This window comes from Grammomys surdaster, unplaced genomic scaffold (assembly GCF_004785775.1).
Source record: "Grammomys surdaster isolate TR1022 unplaced genomic scaffold, NIH_TR_1.0 126091, whole genome shotgun sequence".
NCBI classification, from domain to species: domain Eukaryota; kingdom Metazoa; phylum Chordata; class Mammalia; order Rodentia; family Muridae; genus Grammomys; species Grammomys surdaster.
Genome location: NW_021620899.1, coordinates 629283 through 648816, shown reverse-complemented (window position 1 = coordinate 648816; position 19534 = coordinate 629283). Strand labels below are relative to the sequence as shown.

The 19534-nt window shown below is 39.0% G+C and overlaps 2 protein-coding genes across 2 annotated transcripts in view; one reads left to right on the top strand and one right to left on the bottom strand.

The window, feature by feature from the left end:
• Nucleotides 1-14459, top strand: part of Col28a1 (collagen type XXVIII alpha 1 chain) — a 151290-nt gene extending 136831 nt beyond the window's left edge. Inside the window, exons 32-33 of the mRNA XM_028755925.1 lie at nucleotides 11488-11602; nucleotides 12964-14459. Coding sequence (XP_028611758.1) covers nucleotides 11488-11602; nucleotides 12964-13163 — 315 coding nt within the window. The 3' untranslated portion in view covers nucleotides 13164-14459. The remainder of the gene's footprint in view (nucleotides 1-11487; nucleotides 11603-12963) is intronic.
• Nucleotides 1-19534, bottom strand: part of Umad1 (UBAP1-MVB12-associated (UMA) domain containing 1) — a 531474-nt gene that overhangs the window by 374713 nt on the left and 137227 nt on the right. The window lies entirely within an intron of this gene.

The window sequence follows — 19534 nt, the reverse complement described above, 5'->3', positions numbered from 1 at the left end:
CTCTCTCTCTCTCTCTCTCTCTCTCTCTCTCTCTCTCTCTCTCTCATCTTCTAGCTCCTCTTCTCCTTTTCCTCCTCCTCTCCTTACTTCTCTTCCTCTCCTTACTCCTCCCACCTTAGCTCCTTCTACATATCACCCTTCCTGTTAAAATAAAACTTTTCACTCAAAATACAGTTAGAGCATAACTATACCAATTTGTATCAGTAAGGTACAAGATAGACCTAATAATACCCAGTCCAACATTTTGTTCACTAACCTAAACCTCTGTTATCTCTCCTAATTAAAAGACTTAGCTCTGAACCTGGTATTTTTCTTGGCTTCAGAATGAATGTCAGCTGAAAACCATCCTCTCAAATATTTTCTCTCAAACTAAATAGCCAGGATTGACTATGAGACTGTAAGTCTTCAACCATGTCAGAAATCCAGAATGACTGAATTAACTGAAATTATAGGAAACACAAAGCACAGCTTCTAAAACTTAGCCAATTTATAGAGACTGCTGAACACCTGGACAGTCCCTATACTACAAAACGTTGGAGCATCGGATCTTCAGCCTTCTGGCCTAGGATCATCTGATAGACCTAGTGATGCAGAATTATTAAGGGCAGGTTACTCTGTCTTGGCAGATATAATCAGTTGTCTATTCCACAAGTGTGTCCTTTTCTGGACAGTAATTTGTCTGTAGATGGAAAGAGGCAATTCTTGCCTAGTGACTGTCTCACCACCATTGGAGTAACTCCAAAGATGCTCAATTTCTTCTTAGAATCCAAGACAGGAAGCTGTCAGGAGCAGACAGATCTCTCATCAATATGAACATTAATACAGAAATGTTTGTAATGTCAATTCTGTGGACTTCTGACATTTTAAAAACCAACTATCCATGTAAGGCAATCTGGACTGTTGTCTGTTAACTCCTCTCAGCTATTTCTAAATAAGATATAGAAAACACCCTAACAATAAACTCAGAGCCATGAATTTGCTATAGGCTCTTAACTCACAGGCTAACCATCTCAAATCAGTTAAAAAAGTTAAAGAAATACTGGATCTAAGCCTTGTATTCCTAAATGTGTTTTATAGGCACAGTGCCTATGAGAGTAACAATATTAATCTCACTTCTATATTAGTAAGAAACTCGTACCAATGAAAACCTTAAATTTGAAATCAAAGTAAATTTTGTACCATTTAAGAAATTATAACTTCAGCTTAATAACAATTATACAGATTTCTACCAATAAGTTATGGCTATGCAGTAAATCCTAGCTATTCCTCCCTGTTCCAACAAAACCACTACTTTTTCCTAGAAAGACAGTCCAATATTAATCACCTCAGTCCCCAAGCCCAGGGAATAGGGGCGTTGACTCTTCATTAACTTCTTCAAGCTGGTTACGGGCATTGAGATATTAGAAGAGGGGCAGGGGAAAGAGTAAATTGATAAGCCTCTGATGTCTGTATCTTCATTGCATCCTGCTGAAATTCCAGACATCAGAGGTTCAAGCAGGTCTGCTCAGCTTGCTTGATGAGTAGATATACCAAGGCTGTGTATTCTGCAATATACAATTCTCAAAACAAATTTTAGTATCAAGATAATTTTTTTTTGAATTCTGGAATCTAGTTTTCTGGTGACCTGCCTCTGTCATGTCTAATCCATATAATTATGGGAGTTTCTACGAGTGTGTGCTCCCACTATCCTCCCATTCCTGCCTCCCTGCTCTCGAATTCCCCAACACTAGGGAATCCAAACTTTCAGGCACCAAAACTCTCCACTTCCACTGATGCCTGACAAGGCCACCCTCAACTGCCTGTACGGGTGGAGCCATGAGTCCCTCCCTTTGTGTTCTCAGGCTGGAGGTTTTAGAATGGCTACTCCAGCTTGTTTCTTAGGAACGTTTGCTTGAGAGATTGTTTTCCAGCTTTTTACTCTAAGGTAGTGTCTGTCTTTGTCACCGAGGTGGGTTTCCTATATGCAGCAAAATGCTGGGTCCTGTTTATGTATCCAGTCCATTAGCCTATGTCTTTTTATTGGGGAATTGAGTCCACTGATGTTAAGAGATATTAAGGAACAGTGATTGTTGCTTCCTGTTATTTTTGCTATTAGAGGTGGAATTATCTTTGTGTGGCTATCTTCTTTTGGATTTGTTTGAAAAGGATTACTTTCTTGCTCTTTCTAGGGTATAATTTCCCTCCTTGTATTGGAGCTTTCCTGTTATTATCCTTTCTAATGCTGGGTTTGTGGAAAGATATTGCGTAAATTTGGATTTGTCATGGAATATCTTGGTTTCTCCATCTATGGTAATTGAGGGTTTTGTTGGGTATAGTAGCCTGGGCTGGCATTTGTGTTCTCTTAGGATCTGTATGACATCCGTCCAGGATCTTCTCACTTTTATAGTATCTGTTGAGAAGTCTGGTGTAATTCTGATAGGTCTGCCTTTATATGTTACTTGGCCTTCTTCCCTTACTGCATTTAATATTCTTTCTTTGTTTTGTGCATTTGGTGTTTTGATTATTATGTGACAGGGAGGTATTTCTTTTTTGGTCTTGTCTATTTGGTGTTCTGTAGGCTTCTTGTTTGTTTATGGGCATCTCGTTCTTTAGGTTAGGGAAGTTTTCTTCTATAATTTTGTTGAAGATATTTATTGGCCCTTTAAGTTGGTAATCTTCACTCTCATCTATACCTATTATACTTAGGTTTGGTCTTCCCACTGTGTCCGGGATTTCCTGGACATTTTGTGTTAAGAATTTTTTGTATTTTGTGTTTTCTTTGACAGTTGTGTCAATATTTTCTGTGGTATCTTCCGCACCTGAGATTCTCTCTTCTATCTCTTGTATTCTGTTGGTGATGCTTGCATCTATGACTCCTGATTTTTTTCCTAGGTTTTCTATCTCCAGGGTAGTCTCCCTTTGTGATTTCTTTATTGTTTCTACTTCCATTTTTATGTCCTGGATGGTTTTGTTCAATTCCTTCACCTGTTTATTTGTGTTCTCTTGTAATTCTTTAAGGGATTTTTGTGTTTCCTCTTTAAGGGCTTCTGTTTACCTGTGTTCTCCTCAAATTCTTTGAGAGTGTTATTTATGTCCTTCTTAAAGTCCTCTATCACCATCATTAGAAGTGATTTTAAATCTGGTTCTTGCTTTCCTGGAGATATGGGGAATTCAGGACTTTCTAGTGTGGGAAAACTAGGTTCTAATGATGCCAAGTACCCTGGGTTGCTGATGCTTATGTTCTTGTGGTTGCCTTTCTCCATCTGGATCTCCTTAGTGCTACCTGCCCTGTCTCTGACTGGAGCCTGTCTTTCCTATTATCTTGGTTCTTTCAGAACTGTGTGGGGTCTGTGTTACTACTGGGGTTAGAGCTGTGGCCCAAGATCTGCTCAGTGCTCGGGCCCAGACCTGAAGGAACTCATGCTCCGGGCCAGGAGTGAATTCCTGGCTCCCAGTGGGTCTCAGTTACTACCTATTTAGGGCAGGTGTTGCTGTCTCCTTACCTAAGATACTGCCCAGGTTAGAGTTCCTGGGAGGCCTGCTTCCTCTGGGATTTGTGAGATTGAGTGCAGAGCTGCTGCCTAGGATCTGCTCAGTGCTCAGGCCCAGACTGGAAGCCATGGCTGCTTTTTAAAAGGGAGATAATGAGTTTGTTTATACCACAGTAAGTGCTTTAGTCTAATCCAACAATATGTTAATCCGAGAATGAGGAACAATAAGGCTACATACCTTTGGTATGGTATTCTAGGAATTCTGATCGCCCAGAGAGACAAGTGGTTTTAACTGATCATCACAGATGAAGCAGTTTAGCTAAGGGTAGGGGTAAGGAGGATTCAAAAAAGTATATCTAAAATGGTTTGGATTTATAAAACAGCTGTCACTTAGACCAGAACTTAGTATTGGTTAAGTTTCTTCAGGAGAACTGTGAGACAGTTGAAGGTTGCAATGATTTTGAACTTTGTTGAATTCCCCTGTGTCAATAGGCTTTCTTAGTAGACAAATTTGTAGGCAACCAATTTCCCAGCAGGCATTTAGTCTGAGCAGACAACTGTACATTCATATTCAATTTAACCCTTTGAGATCCCTGAACAATTATTATCTATGATTATCTACCTTATTCTATCTCACTCCTTAGGATAATTTATATTTGTTCTTGTAATTTATTATACTTTATTATTAATAATTACATATGCATGCATGCTTGCGCCTTAACGTTCCTAATGGATTGAAATCCCTTGAGGACACAATCTACATCTAATTAAACATTGTACTCTGTACATGTCTTAAAATTACGTTTTGTTTTATGTATTGTAGACATAAATTGGTCAACAATTGCATCCAGGAAAGCCCTATTAATTCCATAAACATCTTCAGTTCCTGTGCAAAGTTACCGTCCATGACTCTAAATGTATTAATAATTTTGTTTGCATGCATGGGGTGATGGGCATCAATCCATTTCAACTAGTTTTTTACAGAATTCTTCACATATATAGTTTTCTTTTTGAAGAAGTAGAAAGGAATGAAACCTTGTCTTTTGTATTTAATATTTTGAAAAATTCTTCCTCAACCACTTATAACTTAGATAACTGACAGCCAGACCACTTCTTCCCTGGAGGAGGAGGATGTGGGGTTTCAGTACATAATGGTTTCCTAGCAACCAGATGAGAGACATAGCCAAACTAGTGTGGGTTGAGCCCCAGGGGTAGCACTGTTAGCTGCTAGAGGAGGTGTGGTGGAGAAAGTTAGGGGAGAAAGTTTTCCTCTTCCTGACATCACCCTGACATTGAAGAATGCAGCCTCCAGACTATATGAATCTTCTGCACCAGTGTGCATTGCAGATGAGAATGCATCTTATTTTTGTAGTCTGTGCTGACCTAAAACTCACTATGCACCCTAGGCTAACTTCAGATTCACAGCTATCCTCCTGCTTTAGTCTCCTGTGTGCTGCAATTACAGATTTGAGCCAACATGCCTAGCTTCTACTGAAATACTCTCAAAGAACTGCAGCCCTGAACAGGTTCAAACTTGACACTGGGACTGAACGTTTGCTTGATCTCAGTCTCTGCTCAGACCTCAGCCTATTTAATCCTCCACCTCTGTTCTTCAGTGGTCCCTTCTACTTGGTCCACGTTGGGACCTAGCTTTTCCACCCCACCAGACCTCTAGCTCAGTAAGTAGGTTTCAGATTTGCCCATCTTAAGAATAAACCAACTCTTTCTGAATTAACACAGTTCATTTGCTAATATCCTATTTAGATCTACCTTCTCATAATAAAATAATCCCCATTCTAATGCCTTCTATCTTTCTCTTACTTTTTGGTCTTTTATTTTCTCTATGTCTTGATCTCTTCTACTCCTTCATTCACTCCCTTTTCATTTCCCTTTCTTCCTCCCTTCACTCGCCCCTAATTCTCTCTCATACATAATTCTCTCTCACGCCTCACCCCTCTCCCACCTTACTGTAGTTGCTTTACTTTGTAGCAAATTCTCTGAGATCAGGTTACAGCCTCCAATATGTCTCTGCAGAGAGACCACCGAGGACTGGCTAGTCAAATCCTTACTTGATTTCTCACTTGTGTGTCTCACATCACAGCCACTGTCTGAAGGTGAATTGCCACCTCTCTGCCTCCTCTTTTCCAGTTCCTGAAGTGGTTCTTCTCTTTCTCTGTCAGCCTTTTAGATACTAAACACCCACCTCACCAAGTCTTTCTTGCCTATTCTTTCTCTTCTGAGATTCATTTGTATTTTCTTTGAATGCTCTATAGAAGTAAACTTTTGTAGGCTGCTTAATCACATAGTGATCATGACCAAGTGCCCTATCTAAAGGCTATAATCAGAGGCATTGAAAACTTCAAGAGGAATCAGAGCAAACTTATTGTTGTTTAGTTTCTCTGATGTGGGCAAAGTTAAGTTGGCTTCCTGAAATCAGAACTAATTATCTATAAATGGCCATGAATAAGTTACATCTACATATGTGTTCATATTGGCCAAATCCCAATTTACTTGTTTATAAAATAAAATTAATATTCTCACTGTGGTAAGAAAGTCAAACCTCAGCAAAACCTATGAAACACTCATTATTAGAATATGAAGTTGCTGGGCAAGTGCTGACTGTTGCTGATGATGGCTTATTACCCCTGGAGTGAAAGGTGTTCTGTCCTACAGGATAGAAAACAAGGCAATGAGCATAGTGAAAACTGTCCTAGAAGAATTATTGCGGACACAGAATCAGAAAACTTGGTATTCTAGTGCTGAAGATAGATACTTTATTTTCTCTCAGCTCCAAAGTCTATGTTTTTCCCCAGTTTTATAATTGCTAATGTGGAGATACATCTATTTGATATATGTTGTATTTTTAAAAGACTTCTGACTTTTCTTGTGTTGCTTCATGATGAATGGCATTCTAAATATAGGAGGCTTTAAGCTGAGGATAACCCTGTATTCTACCTCTGTAAAAGTCCCAGTCAGTCTAGGGAAGGGCAGGCCAAGCTCAAGGTGGTCTGGAAACCTTGGAACACAAATAAATTTCAGTGTGTAGATGCTGATGGACCACCAAAGAAGGAATAGTACCTGGGATAGTCCATTGAGAGGATTCCAGTGAAGCCAGACACACAGCTTTGAAGGTTTTGACTGTGGAGCCAACATCTACCGTGTGACCTACCATGCTGGAAAGTGCTAAGTCTAAACACAGCAGTCAGTATACTTGCTTTTTTGGGGAAAAATAGATGTATTTATTTTATTATTTTATGTATAAGAGTGCTTTGCCTGCGTGTGTGTATGTGTACCATGTGAATGCTCAGAGCCCTTGGAAGTCAGAAGATGACACTGGATCCCCATGTGACTGGAGTTGTAGATGGCTGTGAGCTGCCACATGGGTGCTGGGAATTGAATCTAGGTCTTCTGTAAGAACAACAAGTACTTTTAACCCCAGAGCCAACCCTTTAGCGCCTCACTTGATTTGAACAGTGTAATAGAGCTAAAATGGACAGAGTGTGGGCAGGCTTATAATTTCAGGTTTAAGCTTTATAAATGGGACAAGAAAGGAGCAGAAACAAATATCTGTGTGCTTACTCACAGACTAGCCAGCATTTGTTACCTGTTGCTTTAGTGTCAGTTACAACCTAAGCTCAAGTCCTCTGAGCTGTCCTTCTGTTCCCTCTCCTGTGGCACTGATTTGATTCTGCTAGTTAGGTTTGGGTTGCTGAAATCCTCTGTCAGATGACCTTTTTTTTTCTATACTCTATCTTCATTAGAATGTTCTTGACATCCCTAGAGAAATTGGATAACCCCAACCGCCTTTTACTATTCCCCCCCTTTTGTATTAAATTTAACTTAACAATGTGCATGAGGGGAGTTTTCTAACCCATTGTGAATTTATTTAGTGTCTATCATTTCCCTGTTCAATGTTGTAGAGATTTTAGAGGGGAAAAAAAAGAGTAAAGTAGGGAAGAGAAACAGGAAGGAAGGGGAAAGGAGAGGCGGGAAAGAAATGGCATAAATTAATTGCCTTTCTGGTGCATATGTTCATCCATATTGTGATGGTTAGATTTGGTTGTCAACTTGACATCATCTAGACAAAACAGGGAAGGGCCTTGGACAGAATGCAAAGGAGTGGGTAACTCCTTTGAGCCCTAGCATGTATGTATTATTAATTCACTGTCCTCTGCTCTTGCCTGTGATATGACAAGACCAATTGATTCAAGTTCCCTCCACCTTGCCTTCACCTGGACTACCATAGAGTGTACTTGGCATTGTAAAACATTGTCTTCCTTACATTGCTCTTGTCAGGTATTTTATTACAGCAACAGGTAATGATAATGAAGACACACATGAAACATGAAATGATGTAGAATTGTGAACAGAAAACATTTTTCTTTATCCTGTATCTTTTTAGGCTCATGGGCTGGGGCTCTGAAAATCTGATTGACGGGAGATAGACTAATAAGAGTAGAAATAGAGGCGTATTAACATGAGCAACATACATGCACAGAGGATCGTGCAGTCAGTGACTGACTCCAAGGGAGCTTAGCATTCGAGCTTGAGAAGCTTCCTTGAAAAGAGTAACTTTGGAGAGGAATGACGAGGGCAAGGGAAAGGACTGAGTTTCTAGAGCAGAAAGTCATGGGCAGGTGAAAATACGGGAGCTAGATGGAGTAATAAGCTAATTAATGCCTGTTACTTAGTCTTCTGACACTATCCTTTTGCTAAGGATCATGGATCTTCACTGATAACTGTCCTTCTGATAGAAAAGGGAGCAGGAGACACCTTAATATGTCTTGTTTTTAGGCCAATGAAGAAAGGAAGAATGATCTTCTTGTATTTACTTCTAAATACCTTCACCTCAAAATAATTAATATCCCAAGGTGACATATTTGGGAGTAGCATATTCTCTTTTGATGTGGTGTGGTTAACGGTTGAACTCTGTGTGGGCTACACTGTGTGGGCTGAGCACCGGGTAGAAGAGGAGAGTTGGTCCTGATGGGGCTGTTGGAATCCTTTCAGATGGAGACTCATGTTTCCTGGGCTGTGGTAGGAAGGCTGATTTTGAGATATTGTGGCAGAGTGAAAAGGACAAAGGAGCTGCAGTTATGGTGGGGGCTGGGAGACGTAGAGAAGACAGATTGCACCACTGCTCTGTAGCCAGCTGGAGAATTTTTCACCTGTCAAACTGTCAGTCACCTACTCCTCCATTCTTAATGGCTAGCAAGTGATGATTACTTAAGAATGATATTCCCAGTGAGTGTGGAAATTAGTAGAAATTCATTTGGAAAGGACGTTGCCTGAAAAGCGTTAAGTATTTGTGTTTAACTCAATTAGCCATGACATTTAGAATAGAAAAAAATTTCAAAAAAAAAAAACCATTGTAAACTGGACCTTCTGATCCAGTTTATAAGCTGGGTACTTTGGAAACTGAAGCAGGACAACCAAAGGGTCACACCTTGCCTGGGCTGTGAAATGATTCAAGGCCAGTGTGGGCGACTTGGTGAGACCTCTTGAAAGAAAGCTGGGATATGGATTAATGGTAAGACTGTTTGCAAGACCCTGGCTTCAATCTTTAATATGGCACATGTATACACACACACACATACACACACACACACACACACACACACAGGGGGGGGTATAGTCATGTATTTTAAGTATTTTAAATTGTGCATTGTCAGCGTGAAATATGTGCAGTGTTGATACTATATATTAAGAAAAAATAGCATATAGCATAGAAAACCAAATAGAGCTTATTGTCTTTTGGATCTCCTGTGCATTAAACCCAGAGCTTCAAAGACACTGAGCGAACACTCTCCCAACTGACTTACAGTCCCAGCCTTCATTTTTTGTTGTTAAAAATATATTCACATAGGAAAAAAATAGAACAGGGAAAAGATATCAACGGTAATTATCTGTGAGTAGAATTGCTTCTGATTTCTATTCCATTCTTTTTGCTTGCCCATTATTTTCTAAAACCCCTTTCAGCAAACATGTTTGCTTCTGTAAGAAGGAAGAACAAATTTTAAATTGCCACCCACAACAATTATACATTTGTTTAATGGTCTCAAGCTTTCCTGAGTCAGAAGATAGATGAAATTATTTTCATTTTTAGAAGAAAGTTAATTGTGTTTATTCTGAAATGTGGTATAATGTTACAGTTGTGAACATTCCAAAATGAGCGTGTGATTTAGAAAGCAGACAGGCATTTCTACAGGGAGAAAAGAGGAACTTCTCAGGCCCCAGGAGTTGAGCTCTGAAAAGATTCAAAAGCAGAGGTAATTCCTTTAAGGAGACCATGCTGCCCAGAGCAAGTGACACTTACCTTAGAGACACATCTAGACTGTTGCCTGTCTCTCTCCTTTTGATATCCAAAAGGTATCTTCTCCTTAATGAAGCGATGGGCAGAGAACAGCAGAACATCTTCCCTGGGTCAGGACCTTTCTCCCTTCCCACTGGAGGACTGCCACCTAAAAATGTTGTGGTCTAAGATAGTAAGAGATGATAATACTCAAACCATCCTATACACACAGGCCCGCTCTGAAAACAGGAATTGCAAAGGATATGCAACTATACCAAAGGCTATGTTTGGAGCCAGGGAGAAGTTACCATTGTATTTGAATTGAGAGCTATGTACAGGACTAAGGACTAATTCTAACGGATGTATTTGTATTTGTAGTCAGATTAAAGTGCCCTCACTTGATAGGGTTGTGAGTATGTGCGCATGTGCGTGCATGCGTGTGCATAGGGATCAAGCACTATAAAACCGGAGATAGCAGAGGTCACGTGATGGTGACAGCTGGCTCTGCTCACTGTCTGCTGGCATCCCTGCTTAAGAAAGTATCAGAAAACTACTTTATTTAGTTTATAAATTTGTTTACTGACATAAACAAGAAGCAAGAGAATTAGACAGCCATTATCAGAATATGGGGTGAGGACTAAGGTTGAGAGGCTGACTCCTTCATAGGGCTTAGCGTCAAGAAAAACAACACCAAACAAAAACAAGATAAAACAAAACACAAACAAAACCACTTTCACTTCCAATTAATCCTATAGTGACTTGCCTAACTCCTGATAATAGTCAGAAAACTAATATGAATTTTTCTTAAGCAACGTACCTTGCCCGTTTCATTATCTATCAAAACTTGAGTTGCAACTTGAAGATTTTGCTTAAAAAATAGTTTTGGAGTTATGATCTTGTGTACTTTAGAGATCAAGTGTTTCTCAGAACTTCTTAGAAGCTAAGCACCCTATAACAGTGGGCATTATTTAGGCTCTGGGTAACAGACAGTAGGAGAAGGGGTGAGATTTTCAGCTGGGATTAAGCAAGCAATCCAATGGGATGCCAAGTTGCTTTCATTTAGGTTTTGTTGTCCTCTGTCTGTCGTCCCAATTCTCTGGCTCAAAATTCATTGAATTCTGGGTAGATATTTTGGAATATCTCATTAAGAGCTCTAGTGTTAGGAAACAAAATGAAAAAGATTGTAAAATGCTAAATTAGCGTTGATTTTTCTTATTCATAGCCATAACTAAAAGAAGAATGAACACCATCCCTTTCCAGCTTTACATATTTCATGCCCTGTATGCAATTCTCCCTGGAAGTTCTCAGCAGAATCACATCTGTGCCCAGATGTAGGCAATGAGTGTGTATACTAGAACCCACACAAAGTGGCAGGAAAGTCACTTTTTATCTAGTCAGGGCTGGGAAGTGATTTTGTAAGCTTTACTTGAAACAGTCAGCATTGGACAGCTGGGGAGACACAGCAAAGAAAAACCTCTTCTATATTTTCTAAGAAATCAGTTGACATTATTAAAAACAAAAAAAAATTGTAATGGTATTTTTTTCTTTCTTTTTGTGTGTGTTTTATATGAATGTTGTATGTATATGTAATGTTTGTATGTATGTGGTATGTATGTGTGTTTGCATGGTATGTTTGTTGTGTGTGTTAAATGAATGTGGCATGTATATGTGATGCGTTGTATGATGTTTGTGTGTGTGTGTGTGTGTGTGAGTCTGTGTGTGTAGTTTAATGTCTCTAGAGGCCAAAATGAAGAGACTGAGCCTTTGGTGTTGAGTGAGGCTGATACCTTGGCTGTCCCAACCCCACCTGAGGCCACCAATACACCTGAGCCATTGCTCAGCCCCAACAGAGTGGAAACAAGAACTCCAAATCCCAATTTGATTTTACAGTCAGAAAAATTTCTGTACAAAGGTAAGAGACATCTTTTACTCACCTGCTGTAGAAAAGTGGTCTCTAGAGTCTCCACAAGAGGAAATGTGTAGCTTAATAGGGAAGACAAGAGCTAGTTCTGCTTGGGTCACATGGAACTTGAGAAGCAGCTGTCCTGAAAGTAAATGCAGCTTCAGAAAAATTAACAGTACAGGTTTTAACCTGAATGTTTTGGAGGTGATTGTTTTCCCTGCTTGCCCCAGCCTCAGCCCCAGCTGCTCTGTGTTCTTCATAAATGTAGGTATTTGAGGTTTTGTCCCTTGATTGTATAACTCAGATTCTGATCCAGCACGGTTTCTATAAGTTAATGTATGTACAGAGAGAATTCATCCCTGTGCGTATTTTGCAACATACACAAAAGTGACAATATCCAAGTCCAATAGGAGCTTAGATGGACTTGAAAACGGGTTGCACTATATATGCTGTTTATTCTAGTGGTAGCAGTTGTGGAAATCTGTTCCTTTCCATTAGGTGTAAGGAGTTTTCATGGTAGAAATAGATTTAGAAATCAATTTTAAAAACATATTTAGACACTCTCCAAACCCGAGGAACCGATTGAGGGAGTTGGAGTGAGGACTAGCTCTGCTACAGAGATGACTAAAGCTTACGATACATGAATCATCTCTGAGAGAACAGGTCTTGGGCAACTGGATTCTGTTTGCCAGACTTCTTTTACCTTGGGATAATTTCTTCAAGTAGAAAATAAGAATCAATGCTCTCTGAAGTATTGGTCAACAGAAAGCATCTAATAAATTGGAGGCTCTGATTAAATTAGCACAATATAACCCTACTGTTTTGGCTTTCCTATAGGGAGTGCACTCCTGAAGTTCTTTGTAATTGACATTAAAATGGCTTGCCCTACTGTCTTGGGTACTGCAGGAGTTGTCCTTTTAAAAGAGAGCCATGATATCAAGACTGCTCTTTGGTGTGTCTAAATGATTAAAGTCCTGTGCTAGGCACAGTACTACATCTTTGTAATATCAGTCTTCAGGAGGTGAAGAGTGGATCATCACAAATTTAAGGCTAGCCTCCCTACCTAGTGAGACTATTTTAAAAAAAATTCCATCTTCTCCTATCAGCTAATCCCCCAGAGTTATTAGTTAACAGATTCTTAGTTATGCCTTCTTGGAAATGTGCAATTTAGTGGGGTTTCATAAAGATGAGAGACTTTTGATTACTCTGTTCTAATGCATAAAAAAATAAAACTTTATATTACTTCATAAAGTTTTTGTTTTCTCTCCTGTTGTCTTCAGTGAGAGAAAAACTTCTAGTAACCCCCACCTGTGTTTTCTCCCTAGATCCAAGATGCGAGGAAGCCCTGAAGCCCGGAAACTGTGGTGACTATGTGGTTCGCTGGTATTACGACAAACAGGTCAACTCTTGTGCTCGCTTTTGGTTCAGTGGCTGCAATGGCTCAGGAAACAGATTCCACAGTGAAAAGGAATGTCGAGAAACCTGCGTTATACAATGAACAAGCACACTAACGGGCTTCAATCAGAGGTTTAGAAAGAGACTGATACAAACAGTGCACCTCATCTGGGCATACACTAAGTAGTGATGGTTCATAAATGTCATAGAGCCCTCACAACGACCACCTAGGGATACAGACTTATTAGCTGCCCACACAGCTGAAGGGTGGAAGGACTAGGGATCTGGACTCAGCTGTGTAACACAGGCTTTATCTGCTTCACAACCTGTGGTGTGGCCCTGATTCCTCATCATTCTGGTATACATACGATGACAGGTCACACCCCACACTCCCTGTGCCCACACTGTTACAGCACCTTCACAGCCCATCAGTGAAGAATGGTTTGTGAGGGGAAGGACTTTGGTTTGAACATTGGAAGAATATCTACGTGTGAGTGCTGGGATAGTGGTGAAGGATGTTAAGGGGGAAGTTTAGCCCAAAGTGATAGGAGAGAGAAATACACCTGAAGTAAACTCACTAACTGTATGATAAACGGACTCTTCCAATTCCTCGTTGGTGTCAAAGCCTTCACTGTACACTTAAGCTATATATTAAAATGAAGCAAGTCTTACACTTTTTCTTTGAAAGTAGGTGAATAAGATTGGATTTTATGGTGAAGGAGTGAGGATTCAGACCATCATTTTATAATAATTTTGTTATACCAAGTGTAGGAAGACAGAGCGTTCTGAGCTGAGATAGTATTTTAACATATCATCTACAAAATACTTTCTCCTTCTCAGCCTGCTGCTCTCATTCAAGTTGGACTCCAAAAAATCTCCAGTCTAAGGGAATGGAAGAATAGCCATCCCAGAAAAAATAACAATGCAGGGGGTTCCACAGCATAATTAAAATTTTACTATGTAACATTTTTATTAAAAAACACATGCAACTTGTCAGTTTTAAAACAGGATGAGACAAACAGGAAACACATAACCTGGACTGGACCAAAGTGCTGACTCTATGGAAGTTACGGTATGCCCTTCCCCCATCATATTTCTATGACAGAGAAATCCTACTCCAGATTTTGTGTTGCTATTGGCTTTTCTATGTAATTTTACATGTAAGACCATACATATCTCTATGGATACCTAAATAAGATATAGTTGGTCTTGCATAACTTATAGATTTGTAAGAATGTTACTGTTTGTATTCTAGTCTTCTATCCCTTAATGTTTTCATTTGGCTTCATAATTAGCCCATGATTTACAATATATAAATATATGCACAAGTAATTTATTACTTAGATGTTGGAATCCTAGAAGAATTATGCTATAATATGTACTTCTCTATGATTTTCTAGATGGCACTATTATTCATATATATATGTCATAATCATGTAATATTTGTGATGATATGTAACAATATATTTAATCATTACTTTGGTTATGATCAACTGAGCTGTTTCTATTTTGTTTTCTCACTCCTCCACCAACATGACTGCGGGGTTTTCACATTTGTGTCTCTGGAGATACACATTCCAGTTTCTTGAGTGTTTATGTTCTTACTGAAATTGCTTGGATGCATATATATTCAAAACCAGTATACATCATGTCAAGTTTCTCTCCAAAGTGAACGAGTTTATTGTTAAGTTCCCACCAGTTGTATACTGGTGCTACTGTTGTTTGATGCATGTCACACCTACAGTCCTGTGAGACTTACCATTATCAGATGTCTTCCTTTCCTTGGGTGACTATTACCCAGTACCATGTTTGAATGGCCCTTCTCAGGGACACCTTAGCAAGCTTCATTCACATCTGTGTCCCTGCTTCAGTGAACTATAACCACAGATTTGTTTTTTATTATTGTACTATTTTCTTTATTGAGTTATTGGAGTCTTTATGTATTTTGGGTTCTATTTTGCTTGATGTTCATATTGCCAGTATGTTTATGACTGCCCTCTTGTCTCCCTGCCTCCTTCCTCCTTCCTTCCTTCCTTCCTTCCTTCCTTCCTTCCTTCCTTCCTTCCTTCCTTTCTTTCTTTCTTTCTTTCTTTCTTTCTTTCTTTCTTTCTTTCTTTCTTTCTTTCTTCCCTCCTCTTTCTTTCCCTCTTTCTTCTTTTTGTTTTCATTTCTGTTTTAATTTTTAGCACAGTGAAGTTTGCCTATCTTCATTTGTGTTAGTCAGCTCCTCAGCCACTTTTCCTGTGAGGAGTGACTTCCCGAGAAGTCTTCATGTGCCGCAGGTACCACGTGCCTGGTGCTGTCACCCTATATAACTCTTGGGTGATTTCAATTTTCGTCCTTCATTTTCTTTAGTTGGACTAAAGGTGTGAGCTTGACTTGATGGTAATGATTTTATCACATTTTTTTTCTTTTACTGTGGTGGACGTAGAGTTTTGAGCATTTTCTTATTTTCTAGCAATGCATTAAGAAGTGTGTATTAGTCATCATATGTTGTAGAAAAAGTCAAAGGATTTCAGGATGTCTCTGCTGCAGTTTTGACAGGAACAAACGTATTTGTATTCTCTTCCCATGGCTTTGATCCCACAGAGAACTGAAATGTTGCAGTGTTGATTTGGCTGTTTCTTCCTTTGTCCAAGCAGTCTTTTCCTCCGTCCCCAGTAAGTCCTAAGACTTCAAAGACAATCTGAAAACCACTCTTTGTGCTTCTTCTACATCCTGTTGTTCATGTCCAGCACTGAAGACCCAACCACCTACCTTCTGTCTTCTCCATTTTGCACAGTGACTAGAAGCTCAGCTGCTTTGCACATTGTAGGACATCTCTGCTTCTTGCTACCATAAAAACTGACCACAGCTTTGGTGACTTACATAATAAAAGTGTGCTAATGTACAGTTACATAGGCTAGAAGTCTCATGAACAAAAAAGTGTCTGCTGTCCAGGATGCTTCTTCTGAGGACCCTAGGATATTTCTCTATTTTCCTACATGGAAAGATCATTCCTTGGCTAAGATCTCTTTGTATTTCTGTCTGTCTGTCTGTCTGTCTGTCTGTCTGTCTGTGGCTAGGCTTGTGATTAGATAGCATCCATTTGAATAATACAGAGTCATCTTCTCACTACAAGGTCCTCCACCTGGGTAAAGCTTCATCTGTACGTCATCTACCAAGTCTCTTTTGCCATGTGAAATGACAGACACATATTCTAAGGATAGAGGAGTTGGTAGGGGTCTCTGAGGCCACTGTGCTGTGCACCATACCACCTATTTCCTGTACTGTCTGATCTAATCAGGACTAATGACATCATAGTTCAGTCCTCCTCGGACCTTACAAGCTGGAAGAACTCAGAAAATTTAAAAGCAAATTAAATTTTTTCATGAAGGTCGTTTTATAATTTTTTTTTTTTGCGAGAGAGGAATGGAAAGGATCGTGAAAAAGTTATGAGTTTTAACAGAGAATATACCAATAAGTTAAAACGACTAGTTTTGGATCCATTTTGTCAGTAAAAAGTCTCCCATTCCATCATTAGAAATGAAAGGAAAAGCCACAGGTCTGGTTGTCTGGCTGTATTTTGGATCAAAGACAATGAACAATCTGATAATTAACCCTGGAAAAGAGGATTATAGTTCATTTTTTTATTTCACATACTTGATGAGAGCATTTCTCACCAGTCAAACCATCTTATGCCATCATTTTCCCATGCTGATTATTTAGTGGGAACTTCAACTTCACTGCTACTCAAAGCTCTCCTCAGGTATTTGATGTGCATGTAACATTTATAAGAGGACAATTTATAAGAGGTTTTCTGACTTCATTTTTTGTCTTGAACATAGCAATAAGTAATTTGGGAGAATGAAGGAAAAACATTTGGAACTGTAATAGATTTTTTCCCACAGATCTGAAAAACCCAGAGATCTTATAAATTAAAAAAGAAAAAAAAGAAAAAAATTTTAAAAGAAATCTAAGAAATTTAAGCAAAAATAGTAATTCAAATATGATGCCAAGTCAACATTTGGAAAGACACTGAAACATCTCTCAGAAGAACTGGAACAGAGGAACTTGATAAAGAAGCAGAGGGACAACAGGATTCTAACAAGAACCCTTTCTGAGAGCCGCCAAGAGGATGCCTCTTGAGAGAGATCCCAATTGCCCCAGAATGTTAGATGTTTAACTAACTGTGCCCTTTCCCTTACAAATCTATAATTCAGTGTGCTCAGTAATAGCAAAGACTTTTTCCCCCTTCCTTATGGTATCTTTAAATGAAATGTCACTAAGATACCCAGAATAGCCCAGAAATGTGTGTGACTATTAAAGCTTGAACAACTGTTACTTCACAATACATTCCTATCATTTCACTTTTTTTAATTTTTAAAAATATTAGACTAATTTGCATTTTAAAAGCACTCATTACTTCTTATCATTCAACATAAATTTGCCTTCCTAGGGGAGAAGCCTTAAATTAAATTCATTTAAAATTACCTTGAGCTCAAAAAAATTAGAGCTGTTTAAGCCCTGTTTAAATTAGGTTCAGATATAAGGGCTCTGAGATTCATCAAAAATCCTTAGATCCTGTCTCTTCTAGTTATATAAGTTTTAAATCAATGGTTGGCTCTCAGCCTGTGGGTCAAAACCTCTTTGGGAGCTAAACAACCCCTTTCACAGGGGTCACATATCAGACATCCTACATGTCAGATATTTACATGATGATTCATGACAGCAGCAAAAGTACAGTTATAAAGTAGCAACAAAATTTATTTTATAGTTGGGCATCACCACAATTATATACAAGAACTGTATTAAAGGGCTGTAGCATTAGGAAGGTTGAGAGCCACTGTATTAGACAAAACACTGTAAAGAACTGATGGTACTGGGTTATTGATAGGATACCATGTTTGTCTGACACACCCCATTCCTCAGATTTCACTGCTGTAACTGGACCTGCTGCCTCTCTGGATTTGGCTACTACATCACCATCATTATGGTGATGTTATTTTAGGACAGACAAGCTATCCGCTTTCATTCTGGTTACATCAGATACTTCTCATCTTTCCATAGCTCTTCTCAGCCCTCTTCTGTAATTCTGAGCATCCCCTCAGCTTCTGAGGACATACTGGGTGGCTAGAATGGAACAGGAACAAGTTATGTTCTTTGTCCTAAATATATGTTCCTACGGGCCTCAAAATGGCTGCCATATTGGAAAAAGACAGGAAAAGTTCTCCTCCATCTTGGAAGCAAAAACAGAAATTGCACAATAAGAAAGGATTGTTTGTTTGGTTGTTTGGTTGTTTGGTTGGTTGGCTGGCTGTCCTTCAATGCTGGATATCAAGCTTGGGGCTTGCTCATGCTAAGTAATCAGAAACACAGTCCTATGAAAGGAACAGGTAAGTACCAAGTAGGAATTGTGGGTTGCAAAGGATTCTTTCCCTGGTCCCTTTAAAATCAACTGGAGGCTTGCATTTTATATTTGTCATCCTTCAAATTTGTCCTTATGTGCCACAATCATAGTTTCCTGACATTCTTTTTAAATACTAATGGAATTCTCCAGTTATTCCTCCATGGCATATTATTAGTTGGTGCTATGTTAAATTTATCATTTGGCCATTTCCTTCTCTTGCATATTAATGAGAAGTGCTATGGTTTGCCAGTGTTTGCAACTTGGCATTTTTCTCAGACTGATTCTATTATGAATAAATCACAGCTCAGAATTGCCTTCAGCTATTTAAAAAGTGATGATAACAAAAGCCAGAACACATCTGTACTGGGAAACAAAACCAACTCTCCTTTAGCTAATTGTTTCATCTCATCTTTGAAGAAATAAATATTTGGCATTAACATAGACTTTCTCCTTTGTTTAGTACAGCTTTGCTGTCATAAAAAATTGAAAAATGCAACAATGTCAATTTAAATGGTATTTCTCCAAATATTGGGATATTATTCTTGCTTTTCCCATGTTAAAACTTAAGACAAAGCCTATTACATTTGCTTTATGCCCACTCCCTGACATTGGCAGACAATCAATAATTCTTCCATAGTCCATTCCTTTGTGAATGGCATATAGTACTCAGGCTAATGACCTCATCTTGTCCTTGAGAAATATCCCAGACTTTCTCCTCACGTCCCATACCTCATTGCTCAAGGGATCAGGTCTAGCTTAACTCTTCCTCTCCACCCCTGGCTTTCCACTTCTTACTTCAGATGTGGGCTCCTCACTTACAATCTTATCCACTTGGAATCTACAGTTTCTAAGTGCTAGGAAGGTACAGTGATTTCAATCTAGTCACTCTCCTCTCTGAAGTGTATTTTATTGACTCTCTATTTTCTTTAAAATTTAGGGTGAACATGTAAGCATAGTATTTAAAGTTCTTTAAGCCCTTGCTACTGTTTATGTGTTCAGCTCATCTCTCCCTGAATTTTTACATGGACTTCCAATTTTGTTCTATTCAGCTATTTGCTATGTTTTAAGATTATCATTGTGTTTTC